Consider the following 23152-nt stretch of genomic DNA (forward strand, 5'->3'; position numbering starts at 1 on the left):
ACAAACTATACAACTATTTAAGTGAATGGGTGAATAAGCCATACTGTGCTACTGAGGGAAATTCAGGTATTTTGAGAAACATTTACCATTGATACCAAGAAAGAGCTCTTCTCTGTTACTGATGGAACAGAACTGAATGAATCATGGCAATTTTTACTTGATAGTTTTATGTACTAAAATAATGCTTACTATATAGGTTTGATTTTTATACTTAAGATTCTAAAAGTAGTTGGATCACAGAGGATAATATTGAGGATAATATGATTACATATTGTTTAAGCTTGAAAATATATTGTAAGTTATAAATTAATTGATTCCCAGAGCTAAACTACCATTAGGAAGTTATAATGTATAGATACTTGTATTTAAATCTTACAATACTTTAGAATGTATAATACTTAAATTTGGGGGTTGAAATATAACTATATAATAGAAAATAATTTACTGAGATGATAGATGGATTGATATTTGTGAATGCCAAAGCAGACACAAAAGAATGGCAGCTTTGGAAGTTTTTAGTAATTAAAAACTAATAGGAAAAAGAGCTCTGGGATTGCTGATACTTTATGGTATATTAATGCTAAAATGTTTATATATTAGGTCTTTAGAGCCTGTAAAATATATAAACTTATTAAAATCTTTTTCATTCTTATTTTTTTCTTAAGTGTTTTTTTTTTACATGATGAACTTAACACCTAATGGCATATTTTCAGGGTTCAGAGTACTCACCATTACATGATACAATCGCATGTTTTTAAAGTTAAAATGGTATTTATATTTTAAAACCAACTTTTAAAAGCTAGACTGTTTGCCAAATACAGAAAAAAGATCCGGAAGCTTTCAAGAAAAAAAAATTTTTTTTGAAACAGGATTATACAGGTAGTTTTGATCTAGAATAAATCATGGTCTTCAACTAAGTGTCTTGTTACTTCAAGGGTGTTTTTAGTTACCATAGTTAACTTGAAACTTGAGAATTTTAAGTCCAAGGAGAATGTTTTAGAACACTCTTTAAGTTCTGAGTCTAACTTGCTTGCACATTTTCAAATTAGTGTGTTTAATATAACTACATAAATTTTATCTTCATATGTTATTGTGGGTTATAACTTTTTTCTTGCCTATGGAAGTTATATATGTGAACTGGGGGAAATTTAGAAACATAGAAGAGAGGACAAAAATTGCTATAATCCCACTGCCCATAAACAAACACTATTGTAATTTTGGTCCATTGCTTTTGGATCATTTGGTCACATATCTGTGCATGTGCATACACACATGTGCATAGACACACATACATATAATTTTAAACAATTTTAAAAGTGGCATTACACCTTTCTTTGCACCTAATGTTATATTATCTCTCCTATCATTATTTATTCCTTGAAAACATGTGTTTTAAAGGTTGGGCAGTTTTATATTATACTGGTTTATTTGGTAGGGTTGTCTAGGGAAACAACCAATAGGATGTGTGTGTATATTTGTGTGTATGGTGGAGGGGGAGAGGTTGAGATTGAGAGAAATTGAGCTGGGAGTTGGGGATTTATTTTAAGGAGTTGCCTCACATGATTGTGGAGGTTTGGCAAGTCAAAAATTTGCAGGGTGAGTTAGCAGGCTGGAGACTCAGGGAGGAGTTGTAGTTTGAGTCCAGAGGCAGTCAGTCTGCTGACAGAATTCTTTCTTGCTTAAGGAGGTTAGTCTTTTTCTTTTAAAGCCTTCAAGTGATTGGATATGGCTCACTCACAATATGGAGAGTAATCTGTTTATATGAAGTCTTCTGATTTAGTTATTAATCTCATTCACAAATACCTTCACAAAATATCTAGAATAATGTTTGACCAACTATCTGGGTACTCTGGCTATGCCAGTTTGATTCATAAAATTAATCATAACAATTGGTATACTGTAATTTTGAGTTCTTTTTTCCTGATCTGGAAAAGAAAGCTTTTCTAGGATTTAACAATTTTAATATTACACGTAATCACTGTTATACATAAATTTCATTTAATGAGTGCTCTGAAGCTTTATATACAAAATAAAGTCCCTACTTTTATGAAGCTTACATTCTATGAAGAAAGACAGACTAAAAAACCAGTTAATAAAAATATGTCAGATATCCATAAATCCTATGCAGAGAAATAAAGCAAGATAAGGACAGGGAGAGGAATAGATAGGGCACAGAATTCTCTTTTATATAAGGTAGTTAAAAGCAGCCCCTTAAATTTCTGTGTAAATAGAGACTAACCAAACAAAGCAAAAAACCTTGCAGGTGCCTGGGTACTAGGCATTCTGGGCAGCAGAAAGAACACTTGCACAGACCCTGAAGTGCAAACCTGCTTGGCTGGTTTGAGAACATAGAATGGCCGCCAGTAGTCTCTTTGGGGGTGGGAGGAGTGTTGGCCCTGGAGCATTACCAGCAGTGAGCTGACAAGACAGGAGGCTGTGGTCAGAAAGAGGGAGGCTGTTGCAGTTACTAATAATCAGAGTGGGGGAGTGGGTAAATGAAATGGAAATAGAAGGAAAAATCTGCATCTCTTCATGTCTCTGATTACCTCTACCTCAGCACGTTGTGACTCTATGTTTTTAGAACTACTTGTATTCCCATTCTATAGCAGAGTTCAGTTTTGTCTTCGGATCCCCAAAGTCTGTGATGAACTGGAAGAGGAAACTTCCAGTTTCCTGGAAGTAGTTAACTACTCGTCTTTGTACTGTCCCTGAGATTCCTCCTTCCATGGAAGGTCCTCCTAGCTGTCTATCACATAGTGTTTTGAGTTCTGTGCCCAGGGTATTCTCCTCAAATGAATGTGAGATGAGCTTATTCCTTTCCATGTTCACAGTCTATACTTTTATCTTGCTGGGGACTATGCATATTTAGTTCTTTAACTTGTTTCTTCAATTATGAAAATAGAGTGTCACCTTTTTAGAAGTGTATTCTTTGAATATTATACTGTTGTGGAATCCATACATGGTTTTTTGAGGTTTGAGGACTCTGTGATCTTAAATTTATTCCTAGGAAGGTTGGGTTTATATAGAGGAAGTTTTTTTTCTTATGACTTGGAATAGTCTGTAAATTTTAGGATGCAGCTGAGAGTTGCAGATTCTAACATCTGCTGTCATCAGAAGGTATTTCATGATCTCTCCCAGCAGTTGAGGCCAAATTTCTGAACACTACTTTTTCCAAATATATTTGCTGAATAATGGGTTTGGTTCTTCTTGGAACTTATAAAGTTACCTCATGGAATGGAAAAAGAAGTTTTTGCCAACAATTGGAACATATACTTGACTCTGTAACTATATTCAGCCAAACCATGTTCAGATGTTTGTACATGATGTGCTAATCATGTGCCCATTCTGTTGGGGAGTGGTTTTGGTTAGTAATATTAGCATGTTCTGTGCCTGAGCAAGGCAGACATTTCACTTTGCATTGAAGCCCTAAATTACTGGGTTAAAAGAAATGTTGAGTTGTTACATTTGACATATTGGCTACCTTTTTTTTTTTTTCTGGGGGTCCAGGTCCTTATATTTTATTACTATCTTAGTTTTATTAGCATCTTTTAATATTTCAATTTTTATTATGTATGGACTATTTTATGAACATTTTAGTTTATTTGTATTATAATTGTATTTCAGTTTTCATTGTATATTGACTACCTAAGGAAATCCTTTAAGTAATTTTAAAGATTTTTTTTTAATAATAAATTTATTTTTTATTGGTGTTCAATTTGCCAACATACAGAATAACACTCAGTGCTCATCCTGTCAAGTGTCCCCCTCAGTGCCCGTCACCCATTCACCCCCACCCCCCACCCCCTGCCCTCCTCCCCTTCCACCACCCCTAGTTCGTTTCCCAGAGTTAGGAATCTTTATGTTCTGTCTCCCTTTCTGATATTTCCCACACATTTCTTCTCCCTTCCCTTATATTCCCTTTCACTATTATTTATAGTCCCCAAATGAATGAGAACATATAATCTTTGTCCTTCTCCGATTGGCTCATTTCACTCAGCATAATACTCTCCAGTTCCATCCACATTGAAGCAAATGGTGGGTATTTGTCATTTCTAATGGCTGAGTAATATTCCACTGTATACATAAACCACATCTTCTTTATCCATTCATCTTTCGATGGACACCGAGGCTCCTTCCACAGTTTGGCTATTGTGGACATTGCTGCTAGAAACATCGGGGTGCAGGTGTCCCGGCGTTTCATTGCATCTGAATCTTTGGGGTAAATCCCCAACAGTGCAATTGCTGGGTCGTAGGGCAGGTCTATTTTTAACTCTTTGAGGAACCTCCACACAGTTTTCCAGAGTGGCTGCACCAGTTCACATTCCCACCAACAGGGTAAGAGGGTTCCCTTTTCTCCACATCCTCTCCAACATTTGTGGTTTCCTGCCTTGTTAATTTTCCCCATTCTCACTGGTGTGAGGTGGTATCTCATTGTGGTTTTGATTTGTATTTCCCTGATGGCAAGTGATGCAGAGCATTTTCTCATGTGCATGTTGGCCATGTCTATGTCTTCCTCTGTGAGATTTCTCTTCATGTCCTTTGCTCATTTCATGATTGGATTGTTTGTTTCTTTGCTGTTGACTTTAGTAAGTTCTTTATAGATCTTGGAAACTATCCCTTTATCTGATACATCATTTGCAAATATCTTCTCCCATTCTGTAGGTTGTCTTTGAGTTTTGTTGACTGTATCCTTTGCTGTGCAAAAGCTTCTTACCTTGATGAAGTCCCAATAGTTCATTTTTGCTTTTGTTTCTTTTGCCTTTGTGGATGTATCTTGTAAGAAGTTACTGTGGCTGAGTTCAAAAAGGGTGTTGCCTGTGTTCTCCTCTAGGATTTTGATGGAATCTTGTCTCACACTTAGATCTTTCATCCATTTTGAGTTTATCTTTGTGTATGGTGAAAGAGAGTGGTCTAGTTTCATTCTTCTGCATGTGGATGTCCAATTTTCCCAGCACCATTTATTGAAGCGACTGTCCTTTTCCCAGTGGAGAGTCTTTCCTGTTTTGTCGAATATTAGTTGACCATAGAGTTGAGGGTCCACTTCTGGGTTCTCTATTCTGTTCCATTGATCTATGTGTCTGTTTTTGTGCCAGTACCACACTGTCTTGATGACCACAGCTTTGTAGTACAACCTGAAATCTGGCATTGTGATGCCCCCAGATATGGTTTTCTTTTTTAAAATTCCCCTGGCTATTCGGGGTCTTTTCTGATTCCACACAAATCTTAAAATAATTTGTTCTAACTCTCTGAAGAAAGTCCATGGTATTTTGATAAGGATTGCATTAAACGTGTAAATTGCCCTGGGTAACATTGACATTTTCACAATATTAATTCTGCCAATCCATGAGCATGGGATATTTTTCCATCTCTTTGTGTCTTCCTCAATTTCTTTCAGAAGTGTTCTATAGTTTTTAGGGTATACATCCTTTACCTCTTTGGTTAGGTTTATTCCTAGGTATCTTATGCTTTTGGGTGCAATTGTAAATGGGATTGACTCCTTAATTTCTCTTTCTTCAGTCTCATTGTTAGTGTGTAGAAATGCCACTGATTTCTGAGCATTGATTTTGTATCCTGCCATGCTACCAAATTGCTGTATGAGTTCTAGCAATCTTGGGGTGGAGGCTTTTGGGTTTTCTATGTAGAGTAGTTATCAGCGAAGAGGGAGAGTTTGACTTCTTCTTTGCCAATTTGAATGCCTTTAATGTCTTTTTGTTGTCTGATTGCTGAGCCTAGGATTTGCAGTACTATGTTGAATAGCAGTGCTGAGAGTGGACATCCCTGTCTTGTTCCTGATCTTAGGGGAAAGGCTCCCAGTGCTTCCCCATTGAGAATTATATTTGCTGTGGGCTTTTCGTAGATGGCTTTTAAGATGTTGAGGAATGTTCCCTCTATCCCTACACTCTGAAGAGTTTTTTTTTTTTTAATTTTTATTTATTTATGATAGTCACACACAGAGAGAGAGGCAGAGACATAGGCAGAGGGAGAAGCAGGCTCCATGCACCGGGAGCCCGATGTGGGATTCGATCCCGGGTCTCCAGGACCGCGCTCTGGGCCAAAGGCAGGTGCTAAACCGCTGCGCCACCCAGGGATCCCCACTCTGAAGAGTTTTGATCAGGAATGGATGCTGTATTTTGTCAAATGCTTTCTCTGCATCTAATGAGAGGATCATATGGTTCTTGGTTTTTCTCTTGCTGATAAGATGAACCACATTGATTGTTTTATGAGTGTTGAACCAGCCTTGTGTCCCAGGGATAAATCCTACTTGGTCATGGTGAATAATTTTCTTAATGTACTGTTGGATCCTATTGGCTAGTATCTTGTTGAGAATTTTTGCATCCATGTTCATCAGGGATATTGGTCTATAATTCTCCTTTTTGGTGGGGTCCTTGTCTGGTTTTGGAATTAAGGTGATGCTGGCCTCATAAAACGAATTTGGAAGTACTCCATCTCTTTCTATCTTTCCAAACAGCTTTAGTAGAATAGGTATGGTTTCTTCTTTAAACGTTTGATAGAATTCCCCTGGGAAGCCATCTGGCCCTGGACTTTTGTGTCTTGGGAGGTTTTTGATGACTGCTTCAATTTCCTCCCTGGTTATTGACCTGTTCAGGTTTTCTATTTCTTCCTGTTCCAGTTTTGGTAGTTTGTGACTTTCCAGAAATGCGTCCATTTCTTCTAGATTGCCTAATTTATTGGTGTATAGCTGTTCATAATATGTTTTTAAAATCGTTTGTATTTCCTTGGTGTTGGTAGTGATCTCTCCTTTTTCATTCATGATTTTGTTAATTTGAGTCTTCTCTCTCTTCTTTTTAATAAGGCTGGCTAATGGTTTATCTATCTTATTAATTCTTTCAAAGAACCAACTCCTGGTTTTGTTGATCTGTTCCACAGTTCTTCTGGTCTCGATTTCGTTTAGTTCTGCTCGAATCTTTATTAACTCTCGCCTTCTGCTGGGTGTAGGATCTATTTGCTGTTTTTTCTCTAGCTCCTTTATGTGTAAGGTTAGCTTTTGTATTTGAGTTCTTTCCAGTTGTTGAATGGATGCTTGTATTGCGATGTATTTCCCCCTCAGGACTGCTTTTGCCGCATCCCAAAGATTTTGAACGGTTGTATCTTCATTCTCATTAGTTTCCATGAATCTCTTTAATTCTTCCTTAATTTCCTGGTTGACCCTTTCATCTTTTAGCAGGCTGGTCCTTAACCTCCACGTGTTTGAAGTCCTTCCAAACTTCTTGTTGTGATCTAGTTCTAATTTCAAGGCATTATGGTCTGAGAATATGTAGAGGACGATCCCAATCTTTTGGTATCAGTTCAGACCCAATTTGTGACCCAGTATGTGGTCTATTCTGGAGAAAGTTCCATGTGCGCTTGAGAAGAATGTGTATTCAGTTGAGTTTGGATGTAAAGTTCTGTAGATATCTGTGAAATCCATCTGGTCCAGTGTATCATTTAAAGCTCTCGTTTCTTTGGAGATGTTGTGCTTAGAAGACCTATCGAGTGTAGAAAGCGCTAGATTGAAGTCACCAAGTATAAGTGTATTATTATCTAAGTATATCTTAACTTTGGTTATTAATTGATTTATATATTTGGCAGCTCCCACATTCGGGGCATATATATTGAGGATTGTTAAGTCCTCTTATTGGATAGATCCTTTAAGTATGATATAGTGTCCCTCTTCATCTCTCACTATAGTGTTTGGGGTAAATTTTAGTTTATCTGATATAAGGATGGCTGCCCCTGCTTTCTTTTGAGGACCATTTGAATGGTAAATGGTTCTCCAACCTTTTATTTTCAGGCTGTAGGTGTCCTTCTGTCTAAAATGAGTCTCTTGTAGACAGCAAATAGATGGGTCCTGCTTTTTTATCCAGTCTGAAACCCTGTGCCTTTTGATGGGGTCATTAAGCCCATTCACGTTCAGAGTTATTATTGAAAGATATGAGTTTAGTGTCCCCATGATATCTATTCAGTCCTTCTTTTTGTGGATTGTTCCACTGGACTTCTTAAAGGGGAATTTTAAGAGTCCCCCTTAAAATTTCTTGCAGAGCTGGTTTAATTTCAAAGATTTAAATATGAATTTCAGGAAATAGTTATAAAAAGTCCTATCAGTAATACCCTATTATAAAAATTCCAAAAATTACAAAAATTCTAGGATCTTTGTTAGGGACTAAAGTGTTTGTATCTTTTCATTTGACTCCTACATACTGTATTCAGTAATTACAGATGAATTAACTGCCATTTTATCAAATCTTTCACTGTTTTCTTATCTCATTTATCTTCCTTTATTTTATGGCTTCTAATAGTCTTTTATTTTTTTTAGAAAACAGCAAGGCTCGAAGTAATGATTTTGCTGAAAAGAATGGACTTCAGAAATATGAATATGTCTTACACCCAAGAACTACAGGCTTTACTTTTGTAGTAGACCGTCTAAGAGAAGGTAAGCACCCATCTCAAAAGGCGATGGTTTATGTGAGTGGCAACAATTGCTAAACTTTATGGGTAGCCCTTTAGAATTTATGAAGCATTTTTTCATATTTTTTCTCAAGATATAAGATACTGTGGTTTTTTACTAAGTTGACCCCATGTGCTAAAATGTCTTATTATGTATTCTTTTAAAATATCAGAGATAACTTTATAAAATTTTTTTCGTCCTCTTGCAATAGACAGAAAACACATACAATTAACTCATATTCTATTTTTAAGTTTTTTTTTTTAAAGCACCAAAACTGTCTTGAAAGTATCTTAACATACTATTGCTCTTTATAGCTTGAAAAGTATTTTTTGCATTTACTATTTCACTACTTCCAACAAATGATTCTGGTTGGTAGGAAGGCAAGTACTCCTTCCATTTTATAGTTAAATAGAACTGGCATACAAGGAGGTTAATAATTTTCCATAGGTGAGGAATGGAACCTCATTTTTCTGCTTCCTAGTTTGTAGCTCATACTACTATCTCACACTTAGTCAAGAGTCATGTCTATTGCTGGGCATATCAGGGTTAGGTGGTTCCATTGATGGTATCACATTTGTTTAAATGTTTACATTTTCATATTTGTTATGTAAAAAAACCAATTGTACATCTTATTTGTATCTATATATATTGATACATGTGTAGAGACAAAATAATATATATGAATATATATACATGGAAAATGAATTATCCAGAAACATGCTGAAGTGTTACTAATTTTACAAGCCCAGAGTCACCTAGTTCAAGAAAAATCTTATTTGCATGTTTCTGCTCTCCACTCTGATTTCTACCAAGCCATATTGTATGATGGTGATACCTATGATAAATTATCACCCTCATCTGATAATTGCTAAATTGTCATAAAACTGCTTGTGGTTAACATGAAAGATGTTGTGCCGCATTATGTAAGAAAAGGTTTAAAGTTCTTGCATCTTCTCTCCATGGCATCACTGTTGTTCCTTTAGGGTTTAATGTACTTTAGGATACAAAGTGGAACTTCAGTTAATGAACTCTGCCAGGATGAGGCATCTTTACAACTAAGTACCCATGATTTAGAAGAAATATATAGTCCAAAATTACATTGGTAGAGTAAACCAAAAAATGTTTTGTCCCTGTTAGTTTGGCTTTCTCTTGAAATTCTGTGGTAATAACTAATATGAAATGACTTATGGGCTTGATGGTCTTATTGCATATGAAATAGTGTCTATCTACCCAGTGAAGCTCCTGCAGAACACAATTCTTCATGCCTGTGGAATGGGACAGGGAGGTATAAAGACATTCAAGTGGTGGTGGGTTTTTGTTGTTTTTTTTTTTTTTTGCTTTTTTAATGTGATGCCACTTAATTGCCACTTAACTGTGGCATCCAGCTTAGGCTCACCCTTCTCATTCAACAGTATGTTTTCTATTTCCTCGCTAATCTGATAGCTTATAGTATTTAATGATTTCTTTAAAGGTATTTTTGACATCATGGAACACATTCATCTACTAGATTTCTCTATAAATACAAGCATGTTGTTGGAATATATCTTTTACTAATAAAGATCTTCCTAAATGTAGGCAGGATAATAGATTATCTTATAGTGGATAAGGATGTATCTATAGAGTTCTCTATTCTGAAATCTGGAAGATATTTTAATAGCAAGTTGATTTATAACTTTGGGGAATGTGTGTTACTTAGTCATCACTCAAAGTACTAGTCAACAACCACAGTGTATAATTTTTCCTGCTAGAACTGGCAACTGATTCCACACCCCCATCAGTGAAAAAAAAGAGAAACCCAGATGATTCTATTTACTTCAGTTAGAAAAGAAGAATATATTGTACAACATAATTATAAAAAAAGAAATAGGATTATAACAGTAATAGCAGCTAATATTTATTGAACATTTACAACGTACCAGGCGTTGTGCTAAGTATTTTATATGTATAAGGTCAGTTAAACCTGACAATAACCATAACCATACATGGTAGTTACTGTTATTAATATTCAAGTTGTAGGGCAAAACTGAAGCAGAAACTGAGGTGAAAGAGCTTCTCAGAGTTATTCCTCTCATTGAATATCCCACACTCTTTCTATTATAACTTGGTGCCTCTTATATTTGTAGTATGATTTTAGTTAACAGAACCTCCAAATCATAAAGCACTTTTGTAACAATAGTGAACAGGATGGCTTTCCTCAAAAAAGAGTTTAAAAAGAAAAACAAAGAAGCTTAAATGGTCAGATCATGGAGGGAGTACCAAAAGAGGAAGTTATGGTTCTGCCTAAGATAAGGGGAGCAGGCACACCGAAGGAGGCATCAGGGGAAGAGTCAAGGGCAGCTCTGCTCTCAGGAATCAGGTGTGGTGTCAAGTGAGCATAAAAAGTTTCATCAAAGGTCAGAGGTGAAGAGGATCTTTTTTTTTTTTTTTTTAAGATTTTCTTTATTTTTTCAAGAGAGACACAGAGAAAGTGCCAGAGGGAGAAGGAGACTCCATGCAGGGAACCCGAGGTGGGATTCGATCCTGGGACTTCCAGATCACGCCCTGAGCTAAAGGCAGATGCTCAACCACTGAGCCACCCAGCTGTCCCAAGAGGATCTTAGAAACCATCTAGCCCAGAGTACCTTCCCTAGAAAAGGAATTAAAGCCTCAGAAAGGGCCTAACCCAACTTTCTAATCTTTAGGTCCCTGAGATTTGCTTTTGATAATCAATTATGTAAAAAACAAGCTCTCTGTTTTAACAAATAACCATTATAAATAAATTATTCCATTCTAGAGACCACATATTAAAATGAATTATCATAAAATAACATCTTCACTGCTCATGCACAAAACTAAATTCAGTGTTGCTGACATCAGTTTGGCAGTCAGCACTAATGGGCACATAGAAGTTTAGGACATCAATAAGCTAAGGATGAAGTCTTACCAAGAAAAACTGAAGAAATGAAAATGCAAAACAAGGAAAGTAGCTTCTGTGTCTTTGTTCAGAATATATTTCACTGAGATTAAGAACATTTAGAAAATACACACTTATCCTGAAATACCCATTATATAATGTTATACAGATGTGTTGTTCCTATAGTAGTAACAGCGAGAAATTTGTCCTGAGCACCTTAAATTTCACCATTAATGTGCTTGCTTTATACTCTTACTAGATTATAACGTTCTTGAGGGTATGCAATGTTCTGTACATGGTGACTTAGTATTAGTTGAGTTAAATATTTTTTCTTTTATCTAAAAAATAAGACAAGCATAGTGTCCTAGCGTGTTCTCCTCAATATATATTTCACTGATCTCTGTTATGGATGATTTCAGGTGTACTTCTAATCACATTTCAGTATGATTATGTAAGTTTTTTCAGTACTAGACTAACCCAAACCCAAAAAGAATTTTCTGACTTAGAGAAAAAAAGGCTTTTATATGAGAAAGTTTTTTTTAATTGACAGTTATAATAAATTTATCACATAATTTTAAACTTGTAATTCATCCTCACCAAAATGAGTTATATCATCATCATCTCTGGTGTTTTGTCATTTTTAACGACAGTTTTACTCTTCTTTGATTTTAAATAAAGATTTGGTCCCATCATTACTTGTTAAATGTTTGATAAGCAATTACTGAGCTGTAACCATGCAATAATTCCTTTCACCATTAGGCGGCACAAATATGTACATTTGAAACTTGATGTTAGGTTAGAGTGGTTGGAGGTGAGAATAAAATACTTAATATTCTGTGTGAAGGTATATGTTGTTTAAAATATGACCTTGCCTACAAGAAGTTTACAGTCTTAGTGGGTAAATAAGAATACACATGGAAAAACCTAAAGGAAAAATATAATATGACATAATTACATGCAAAATTTTATGGAATATCATATATAAATATTTTGCTGAATAATTATAGGAGTGTTCAGCAAAGAGAAATCATATAGTGTTGAAACACTTCTTTAAGAAGCTGCAGCCCCCTTGGACCTTGAAGACTATATGTGATTTGGGTAGGCAGAAAAAAAGGATGGCTAACGGCAGGAGAGGGCATAGAGTTTAGGCCAGTATGAGGCTAAGCAGTAAAGTAGGCACAATGAATGTGATTGAGCTGACGACTTAATTGTACAAAACAGACAATAGATAAGAAGGCGGTTTGGAGCCATTGTGGAAAAACTTAACTCTTGCCCCAAAATAATCATGTTTTTAGTCATCCATTTCTAGCTAAAGTTATTCAAGGAAATCACCTCATATGTTAATGTTCTGAAACATCATACAAATATATTTAAGTTTTGAGTTTTAAAATTCCAAGTAAAATAATCCATATTTTATTTTTATTTAATTTTTAAAAGATTTTATTTATTTGAGAGAGAACATGAGCGGGGGGGCGGGGGGAGGGCAGGCAGAGGAAGAGGGGGAAGCAGATTCCCCATTGAGCTGGGAGCCCAATGATGGGCACAATCCCAGGACCCTGAGATCATGACCTGAGCTGAAGACAGATGCCCAACTGACTAAGCCACCCAGGCACCCCTAAAATAATCCATATATATATTTTTTAAAGATTTTATTTATTTATTCATGAGAGACACAGAGAGAGGCAGAGACATAGGCAGAGGGAGAAGCAGGCTCCTAGCAGGGAGCCCGATGTGGGACTCGATCCCTGCACCCCGGGATCATGCCCTGAGCTGAAGGCAGACGCTCAACCACTGAGCCACCCAGGCATCCCAAAATAATCCATATATTTTTTTTAATTTTATTTATGATAGTCATACAGAGAGAGAGAGAGAGGGGGGCAGAGACATAGGCAGAGGGAGAAGCAGGCTCCATGCACCGGGAGCCTGACGTGGGATTCGATCCCAGGTCTCCAGGATCGCGCCCTGGGCCAAAGGCAGGCGCCAAACCGCTGCGCCACCCAGGGATCCCAATAATCCATATTTTAATCCATGTTTAGCTCCTTTGCCTAAATTCTAAATATGAAAGATGCTGTCTTTCTACTATCTAGGGGATAGAGGGCTAGTCACTAAGGAAAACATAAATTCCCACTAGCTAATTTGGATCAGCACACCTACTCAAACTCTTCAATCTGTATTCAGGAAGAGTTACTTACTGAACCCCCAGATTACATACTTAGTGTCTAGCAGTCCTGTGTTTGGCTCCTTCATTTTGGTCTATCGTAGTTCTCATTTGCTCCAAGAAAGCTGGCAGTTACCTAGGAAGTAAAAGCAGTCTACCAATCATAGATAGTTCAGTCTTCAGGGTTTTCAGACAATTTTAATTTCTTGCACTTTTTGCTTAGTGTTCAACTGAGCACAACTTGCCTGTAGCAAATGTTGCAGTGAGAGACCAAGATGGCCAGCAAGAGCCAGCATTCTCTGGGGCTCACACTGCATTTATTCTAATTTTAAAGAGACTCCTCCAGGATTGCATTTCAGTTACCCTTCCTAACAGCTAGCATATTCTAGGAGGCCAAGAAGAAAGGCAGACAGATAGACTATTGAAATATTGGGTGCATTAAATGCCATGCACTCTGACCTTTTCATGTGACTTTTTATTGCTGGAAACTATGAAAAAGGATAAGACCTTTCCCTTATGTTAAAAAAAATGTAATTATACAGTAGCTCTTTGACATTTGCTAGAATATTTCCTGAAACCTTTTCCATTTCCCCAAATTTGCAAATATCTTGGTAGCAGAGAGGTTGGCTCTCCTTTGAGACTGTTTTACAGAGAATGAAGCTTTTATCTATTTACGGTGATGAATAGAATACAACAAACCTAAATTAAGTTTGGATACTGATCAGTAGGAAGCACATGGATCAGCAAAGTGACTTGGTCTCACACATCACAAAGCAGAAAGGATTTAAATTTGCCTTAGCAAAATTATATGTGATTACATGTCAAAGACCTTTTGAGTCTCCCAGGTTGAATCTCTGAATGCTTTAATGGCATTTATGTTGTTTTCTTTGCTCATTTTAGTTCTCTCTTTCATAGCAAAAAATCTGAGTTGCTCATTTAGGACAGATCTTGGCATTGTGTTAATGAGAAAAAAAAAAGTCATGATAGCCTTAATGAACAGTGACAGAAGCCCTATGGAGGCTACTGTACATAAAGACAACCATCTAACAGTTACTTGCCATGTGCCAGGCACTGAGTTCTTCACGTTTCTCTACCTGCCCATGCAATAATAACACCAGGGAGCTATTTAGAACATAGATGCTCAGGTCTGGGCTTAGACCTGCCGAAAGAATCAAAGTCTGAAGGTGGAGTCCTGAGCTCATAGCTATCCCCCTAGTCACTGTCCTACAGACCCCCTTATTCTCATGACTGCACAAGGCAACACTTTGCCTCACGCCAGCCCTAGGAGACAGACTCACTCTAGCAACTTGCCCAGGTCACATGGCTGCAGAGTGGTACATGGCTTCAGCTCTGTTTGATGCCAAAGCCCATGTTCTTCCCACTGTTTAGTAAGTTAACAGTTTTTCTATGACAAGTGCTACAAAAATGTAATCTTGGTAGGGTTTGTTTTGTTTCCTTCTCTCTTTCTAAGACTTCTCCCTGGTATCATTGGCTATACTGTGCATTTTGTTTAAAAGCAGAAAAATATATCAAAGGTTCCCTTTTTTCTGTAAAGCACATCCTTTACTGGCTCCTATGTTTACTGGCTCCTCCTCCATTTCTGTAATCCTTAAAGCAAAACAAAGAAACATGACACTCATAATATCTGTCCTTTCTTTCTTTTTTTTTTTTTTATATCTGCCCTTTCAAATTGTGGTTCCATTTTTTCTTTTTTGCCACCGAGTCTCAAAAAAAATTCCCTGATGACTTGATTTTTCTCAATACTAGCTCACTTCCTATAAAAACAGGATATTTACTATAAAAATATTAATAAATATATTATAAAAATAATATTTATTATAAAAATTGAAAAAATTAATTATTAGAAAGAAGAAAAAGATACCCTTCTGAGGTCAGTTACTTCTCAGAAATACTGGTATGTACTTTTTGACAGAAACTCTTCTTGTGTTTTTTTCCCACATGTATTCCTATACATAGCAAACAAAATCAGATTACATACTTTGTTTTAGAAAGTTTTTAAAAGTCTGTGCATGTTTTCTCATTATCCTTAAATAATTTTTATAAGTATATGTTAATGTATGGATGTCGCAGAGAGAGGCACCACTATGTGTTAAACTAGTCCTCTATTCAAAGTTAAAATCGTTTCCAGTTTACCACCCTTATAATCAAAGTATGCATAAATCTCTGTAGTTATTCCCTTGGGATATATTTCCAAGTCTAATTACTGAATCAAAGGGCATACATTTTTTAAGGTTTTAAAAATTTTTTTTTTTTTTAAGGTTTTAAAAAATTATATTTCTTTTCTTTGTCCTATTTTAGTTGGCCACCAAATTCTATTGATGTTGCCTTTTAGAGAGCCATCCCTTCTTCCTCCATTTCCACAGTGGCCTGAATGAATGGGATCCTGATTTCTCCTTTTGACTTGCTGGCTTTCTGACTGGCCTGCCTCCAACTTCTTTGCTAAACCATATTGCACTTAGCTCCCAGTCAGTCTTCATAAAGTGTCACTCGGATGTCACTGTGTATGTGTTTATTCAGAAGGTGTTTCTTGGGCATATGTGTTGTTTGGCCTGCTGAAATACCCAGACACAGCCCATTCCTTTGAGTACCGTAAGGTGTAGAGGTTTAGTATCGTAATCATATCATAAGGTGTAATATCATAATCATAATGTAGTATCAATACAGAGAGGAATAGAAAGTATCTTGAGGATGTAAAGAAAGGTTAGTCTATCTTCACCTAAAGTGACATCGAAGAGGTGGCTTATGAGCTGAGAATTAAAGAATAATTAGGCATTTTCCAGGGAGGAAAAGCATTTAAATATTTGCATTACTTCTATATTCCTTGGTCAAGACTTTCTATAATATGGTTCTGATCTACGTTTTAAATTTTTCCACTCAGAAACCCCCTTCATGCCATGTGGGCCAACCTATTTGAATTAATTGATTCTTCTTGACTGTGCCTTAAGCATAAGGCTTTCTGAATATTGCCTCTGGTTAAGTCTGTCCAGGCTAAAACCTGCAGCACTTTGCTCTTTTCTTTTAACCCCTGAATACTATTCTTCCTTCAGTGATCTTCTTCTAAGAGTCTATTCCTATTTCCTCTGCCTGGCAGACATCTGGATTGAGTATCTTTTTCCTTGCTAATAGAGCTTAGCATGGTGGACCTTTTATTAATAGGTGCTCTAACACATTTTACTTCTTAGCTTCCGAAAAGAACCTAGACTATCAGGGCAAAGATTTTATTTCTAAATCCACCAAATACCTTTTTATCCATATCTTCCCCTTTTAGCAGCAGCTGGCACAGTTTATTCTTGTTTAAATACTCTCCCCTCTCCCTCAAAATGGGCTTCTCATTTTTTCTCTTATATTTCTGGCCACTTCTCAAGACTCTTTGGCAGGTTCTTCCTACCTATGTGTCTCTTCAGTGTCAGTGTTTTTCATAAGGCTCTCCTGGGTTCCTTTGTTTTCTCATTCCACACATTCTAGGCCATGTCACTCAGGTGGGTGGCTTAAATGATCAGCCATATGCTCAAGGCTCCCAAGTCTAAATCTTCTGTTCATAAAGCCCTTCCTTAATACAGAGCCACACGTGACATTTGTCATCTTGGAGGTGCTGTAGGCACTTCAGCTTCAGTGTTGAAAATTGAACTTGTCATATTCCCGTAAACTGCTTTTCCTCCTATACTCCCCACACTGCAGAATGCTTGTGGTGTAATGATGATAATGATAATAATGGCTGAGACAGAGTACTTAGGTGCCAAGAGTATTCTAAGTGCTTCACATGAAGTCAGTCATTTAGTTCTTAGAGGAGGTTTTATTATTATCTTCATTTTATGCATGAGGAAACCAAGATACAGAGAAGTTAAATAATAGTCTAGGATTTCCACCTTTGAAATGGCAGAGCTGGGAAACTATCTGTGGAGCCTTTGCCATAAGCACTACGTCCCATTGCCTCAGGTACTGCAGTTACTGTCTGTGTGTCATTCTTGGATAAAACGCCTCTGCTTTTTTCGCAGACAGTGAATTCCCAAGCAGTGCCTTTGGATTCCGTCTCTTTACTACCTCTCAGATACATTGTTTCAGTTCTCACTGCTATCATATCTCTCCTGAATTATCTACCGTACAGTGGCTCAGCTGGTCTTCCTAGTCCTGGGCTCTCCTTAACCAGTCCTTTCTCCACATTAAACTAGAATGTCAAGCCTTTTTCTAAATGAAGGTGGCAGCACACTAAGTTAGGTGCTCAGGCTCTGGAGCCAAAAGACCTGGCTTAGAATCCTCTGACATCACCAGAATTAGCAAGGTGTCCCTCAGTGAGCCTTAGTTTCATCATCTGTAAAATGGAGTAATTTTATAGGACTCTTATAAGGATTCAGTACATTATTTAAAGCACTTAGCACAGCGCCTAGAAAAGAGCAAGTCTCAGTAAATAATGTGCAAATCTATGTTAGCTGGCTGAAACTTGTCCCAGGTTTCACCGTGCTCCAGGGTTAAATCTACTTTCTTTAACATGGTTTACCAGGCCTTCATGACCTGGCCCTTGCTTACCACTGCTGGCCCCTCTCTCATCTCCTTTATTTGTCCCATTTTGTCCTCGTCTTCCTGAACTGCTTCCCATTTGCAGAGTGCACATTACTTGAAGCCTTCCCTACCAGGGCACAACCCCCTCCTACTAGCCTGTAGGTCACAGCTTAGGCAAGCAGTTTGTTCAGGAAGTCTTCTCATCTGTCTTAGACTTCTGTGTTCCCCATATGAGTACTTCCCCTCCTATGCTTGCCCTATATAAATGTTTTCATTACTGTAGTATCCTTGTTTGTCTCTTCTTTTATCTATTAACTTTCAGTTTCCTGACCATTAGAATACAGTCTGTCTCATTGACCATTTTTGTTCCCAGCCTTCAGCATAGGCCTAGCATATAATACTCTTTAAATGTTTTGAAGCCATCAGTTAACTGGTTAATATAGTTTTATACCCTGCTATGTTCCTACAAAAATTTAAAGTGGCCAATATAAGTGTGTATACTACAATGACAGCAGCCCTACAATATTAGAGAATTAAAGGGTAAATAAGGGTGTGAAGTTGGTATACAAAATACATGTTATAAGGTTAATAAACAAAATATATAAGGTTCTATAGAATAAGGGTCCATAAATTGACTTTGAGCTTTCTGGCATCTTCTCTAGAGGGAAACTGAAAGGTATAATTGACAAGATCCAGGAGATTAAAGCAAATCACATGCTCAGAAAAAGTATGACCATTTCTGAAGGACTTGAGAGAAGGGTCTCCTGTGGTTCCTCCCAGAGGACATTGTGTACTGTTGTGACCAGTACCCTCACTGCATCTTTACTTTAAATGTCTCACATAGCCTCTGGGTATCTGTCCACAGAGGCTGACAGGAGAATGAGAACGAGCAGTTCAGTAAAGGCAGTCTCCTACAGGACCAGAACATCAGGCTATGTATGATTTAGAGTGTTTCAGCTCTAAAAGTTTGGAGAGACTGAACATCCTCAATTCATTCTCCTTGAATGGGATGTCACTCACTGACACTCAGGTCGGAATTAGTTCATGTGGAGTTTGATTACTCTTCCTAAAGCATCTGTTCTATAGATATCTTGTAGCACAAGTTTACATGTGGGGTCAGGGGCTTTTACCAGAAGGATTCTCTTAGGGACCTTGAGGAGCCTATGGAGTGAAGCCTCCTGTGTGAAGTGAACACAGCCTCACCTGAACTGAGGTTGGTCAATGTGTTTCTTACAAGACAGTTAGGATTTGTGTGTTTTTGTGTCCTCTGTAGTGCTTAACAAAATGGTGCCTTGTGCATAGTGAGTGGACCATTGCCCAAAGCTCAATCCCTATCTGTCTGGCCTTTCTGGACTTGGTTCTTGCTGTGACTCCTTGCCTCTCTTCAGTCCAGCCATGTGGAATATACTTTTCTCGTGCTATGCTTTTTCCTAAACTATCCCAGTCATCTGGGTGTCTCCTGTTAATCCTTCAAGATGATTCAGATGACTTTTCTACTTTACAGAATCTCCCAACTTCTGTAGGTTATTGGGGTTCCCTCTTTTTAACACTCATTTATGCATTTGTCTTTTTTTTTTTTTTTTTTTTTTTTTAAGATTTGTTTGTTCATGAGAGACACAGAGAGGCAGAGAAAGAGAGGGAGAAGCAGGCTTCTCACAGGGAACCCGGTGTGGGACTGGATCACTGGACCTGGAATCACACCCTGACCCGAAGGCAGGCTAAGCCACTCAGGCGTCCCTATGCATTTGTCTTAATCACTGCTTTCATTCTTTTTTTATAAGTGTTTCTTTGCAGGCGGGGGAGGGGGGGGTCCCCTATCTCTTTCTTGGACTCCGAGCTCTTTTAGGGTAGATACTGTGTCTCATTTATTTTTCTATTTGAACCTCTCATGTGCTGTCATGAATATTACAGGTACTCGGTATATTATGGTTTGTATAAATTTTTATTATCTGTTTTCAGCATCTTACACATACGTATGCATTTCATATGCTTGTCTTTGCACATCTGATTAGTTATGCCCTTACCACCTTCAGTCTAGTGACCAAACATTCCACAGATACTAACTTACATGGACCCTTTCATTGCAACAAAGGAGATATTTATGGCAGTGCTAGAGGACCACATAAGGCAGGTGTATAGTTGATACTAAATGCTATCTTAAGACAGTTTTCTTTTTTTAATTATGAAAGAACAAAAGTTAAGACTGACTTTTTGTTATTATTTTTAGACAACCTATTGTTTTATAAGGAACATAACAAGAGCACATTATTTTTAACTTAACTGAGCAAGGTCTTGACATTTGATCATATAAAAATCAGTATGGAATTGAGGTTCTTACATAGGATTTCTCTAGTTTATTAGTATTTCTGTCCTCAGTGAGTTTCAGATTCTGAGATAGTGTTAAGGAGACAGTCATTGCAGCCTAGGGCCTCTGTATATTGCTTGACTTCAGTAGAAGGAATATTTTGCCCTGGGGTTATCTATTATTTCTCTACTGCCAGCTAGTTATGATATATGCCTGCTAGTGTGGAAACTAGGCCAGGATGATAATGAGGGAATGTCTTATGGCACCATTATTAAAGATTCTCAAAATATATATTCTAATATAGGTTAGATTATCATTTTCATAGGTGAGTGAAAATTACATACATAGTATATATTACTCATTTGAAAGACTTGTTTTTGCCTAAATATTCATGTTCTGTTACAATGTTTATATTATTTTCTTAAGAGTAACGTGCTGAAAAATGCTGATGACTTTAACACTTACAAAATGTTTATTTTAAAATTCAGCATGGTGGAAGACGCTGTGTAAGTAAAATTTGTGGAATTGCCTTTGAGTGAGAACTTTTTGCAGACTGTACCCTGATTGCAAAGAATATTGTTACATACATTAAAATCATCTGTCCGTTTTCCCTCCGAAGGCAGAAAGAAGTGAGAGATACAGAACAACAGTAGAGGATACAGCAGCTGTTCTGTTACCTTGTGGCAGCTACACACTAAATCTTTATGTCCTTATAATGTTGTATTGAAGCAAATGATAAGAATTTTGGTGCAAGTGCAAAATGTATGTAACAATATGTTTTAGTTTCCTGTTTGTGAAAATCATTTTCATGGAAGCTGAATTGTTGGCCTGAATCTAAACCCCCTGGATCCTTGAATCCAGAAATTCATCTTAACAGGAACTTGTGACTGCCTTTTGGTTTTATGTAGTTTGTAATTTCTTTGTGGATGTGTTATATTTCTTTTTTGGGTTTGTCCAAAAAAGCTTTACCTTGTTTCTCTTTTATTCAGGGTCTTTGTACATTGCGGTACTTATAAAAGGTTGTACCTTTTCTCTTTTAGCTTTATATATATTTTTTTCTTCTTATTTAAAGCATTTTTCTGTATATTTTTTCCACTTCCTAGGACCTTATTTTTTGTTTTAAAATATATTGATATTTGTTTTGAGCATTGCAAAAGTATTGTTAAAACAACATTGACTTTGTGGTGTGTGTATATGTGCTATAAATGTGACATGCAAAACAAGTTCATGTGCCTTCACTTTTTAAAAACAGATTCTGATCAAAAATGAGTCCCACAAGAACAGAAACATGTCTGGACGACTTTCTGAATGAATCATCTCCCTTTTTTCTGCATTGAATGTTATATTTTCTTATGTGATATAACATCTATAATGTCATGATATATATTTTATAATATAGGCATCCTGTACTTATCATCTGATTGCTAAAAGCACCAATTTCACTTTGTCATAGAATCTGGACTAAGCAAAACAAGTCCTGGTGCAGTTATTAAAAAGGTGGTTCCCTCTGCACTGCAGGAAGGGGAAGATGAAAGTATGTTAGTAACTCTCTAAAATTAAATTGCTTTCTCCTAACAAAGTTGTGTAGGAGAGGAAAGCATATGTGTCCTCAATGACTTTCATTCCCTGGGCACAGAGGTATTATATTTGACCACAAAAAGCAAATTCCAAGTATTCTCCTACTTGGTAAGATTATTGACCTAGAAAATCTGTTAGAGCATGCACATAACACTCAACATGCCCATTTAGCGTGCTTATGTTGTGATAATAACTTCATGCAAATACTTTTCATTATGGCTTAGTCATCTTTTTCATAGGAAATGATAATTGATAGAGAAACTAAAGTAACCACTGACATTTATTTCTCAATTTTTGTTTTATAATACCTTTTCCATTATACTCTCATTTGAATGTAATAAGCTAACAGTAATCCACAATGTAATGGATTCTTTTCATTCTGATATTTACATGGGAGAAATAGCTGTCTTCACTCTTTGGACAGCAAGTGTCATGTTTGCACTTGTTTGTCTTTGTTGTTCTCTTGTGTTACATGCCTATTTGTGGGGGCTAAAATACTTTTCTGACAAATCCTTCAGTACTGTTAAGCCAACATCTGTCTGTGATTTTAATTTGTAGCAGAAGAGGAAGTTTAGACAATGCCTGTTTTAGCCATAGTTATTGCTCGTGAGTCTGAATTCCTCAACCAGTTAACCTCAACCAGTCAACTAGTACTTCTCAAAGCTGGACAACCAACTATCATGTTTTTACAGACTGCTCCTAGATGTCATTGTTATAGAAGGTTTACCACTTGGCCATGCCATGCTTCCGCTCAGAAGAGGAACCACACTATTGGTGGGAATACCTGGAAATTACTTTGCACATTCTTTTCTGTGTCCTAAGACTCTCCCAAGTAATTTTTGTCAAAGAAATTGCTAATTAACTTTTCCATCTGTAAAAACATAATTAATATGTTGATTTCAATATTAATTTCCTTAGTAATTCAGGTAATACAGGTAGACTGTAGTTACCACTTTAATAGGTTAGGGATGGACATTGGTAAGAGCTAAAGTTAGGAAAGGCTTGATAGGAAACACTGATTTTTGTTTAGACTTGACCAATACAGTTCAGACAAGGAGAAACATTATAAAAAGTTTGTCCTATAATGTACTATCGTTAAAATTGTGACTAATGGTGTTCATATTTAAATATTCTAAAGAAAGTGTCCTTTTTGGTAAATGTATGTAACCTGAATCTTAGGTAAGGCCTGGGTTTTATATTTAATGCTGTGTGATCAAGTCATGCTGGTGACAGCATCAGAGTAAAAAATTATGA

At 36.8% G+C, this 23152-nt stretch overlaps 1 protein-coding gene across 5 annotated transcripts in view; it reads left to right on the plus strand.

The window, feature by feature from the left end:
* LCLAT1 (lysocardiolipin acyltransferase 1) overlaps positions 1-23152 on the plus strand; it is a 192605-nt gene that overhangs the window by 112654 nt on the left and 56799 nt on the right. For all 5 annotated transcript variants that reach the window (XM_038561190.1, XM_038561193.1, XM_038561192.1 and 2 more), the window contains one exon: positions 8315-8431. In XM_038561190.1, coding sequence (XP_038417118.1) covers positions 8315-8431 — 117 coding nt within the window. The remainder of the gene's footprint in view (positions 1-8314; positions 8432-23152) is intronic.

This window comes from Canis lupus, chromosome 17 (genome assembly GCF_011100685.1).
Source record: "Canis lupus familiaris isolate Mischka breed German Shepherd chromosome 17, alternate assembly UU_Cfam_GSD_1.0, whole genome shotgun sequence".
In the NCBI taxonomy this organism is placed as follows: Eukaryota; Metazoa; Chordata; class Mammalia; order Carnivora; family Canidae; genus Canis; species Canis lupus.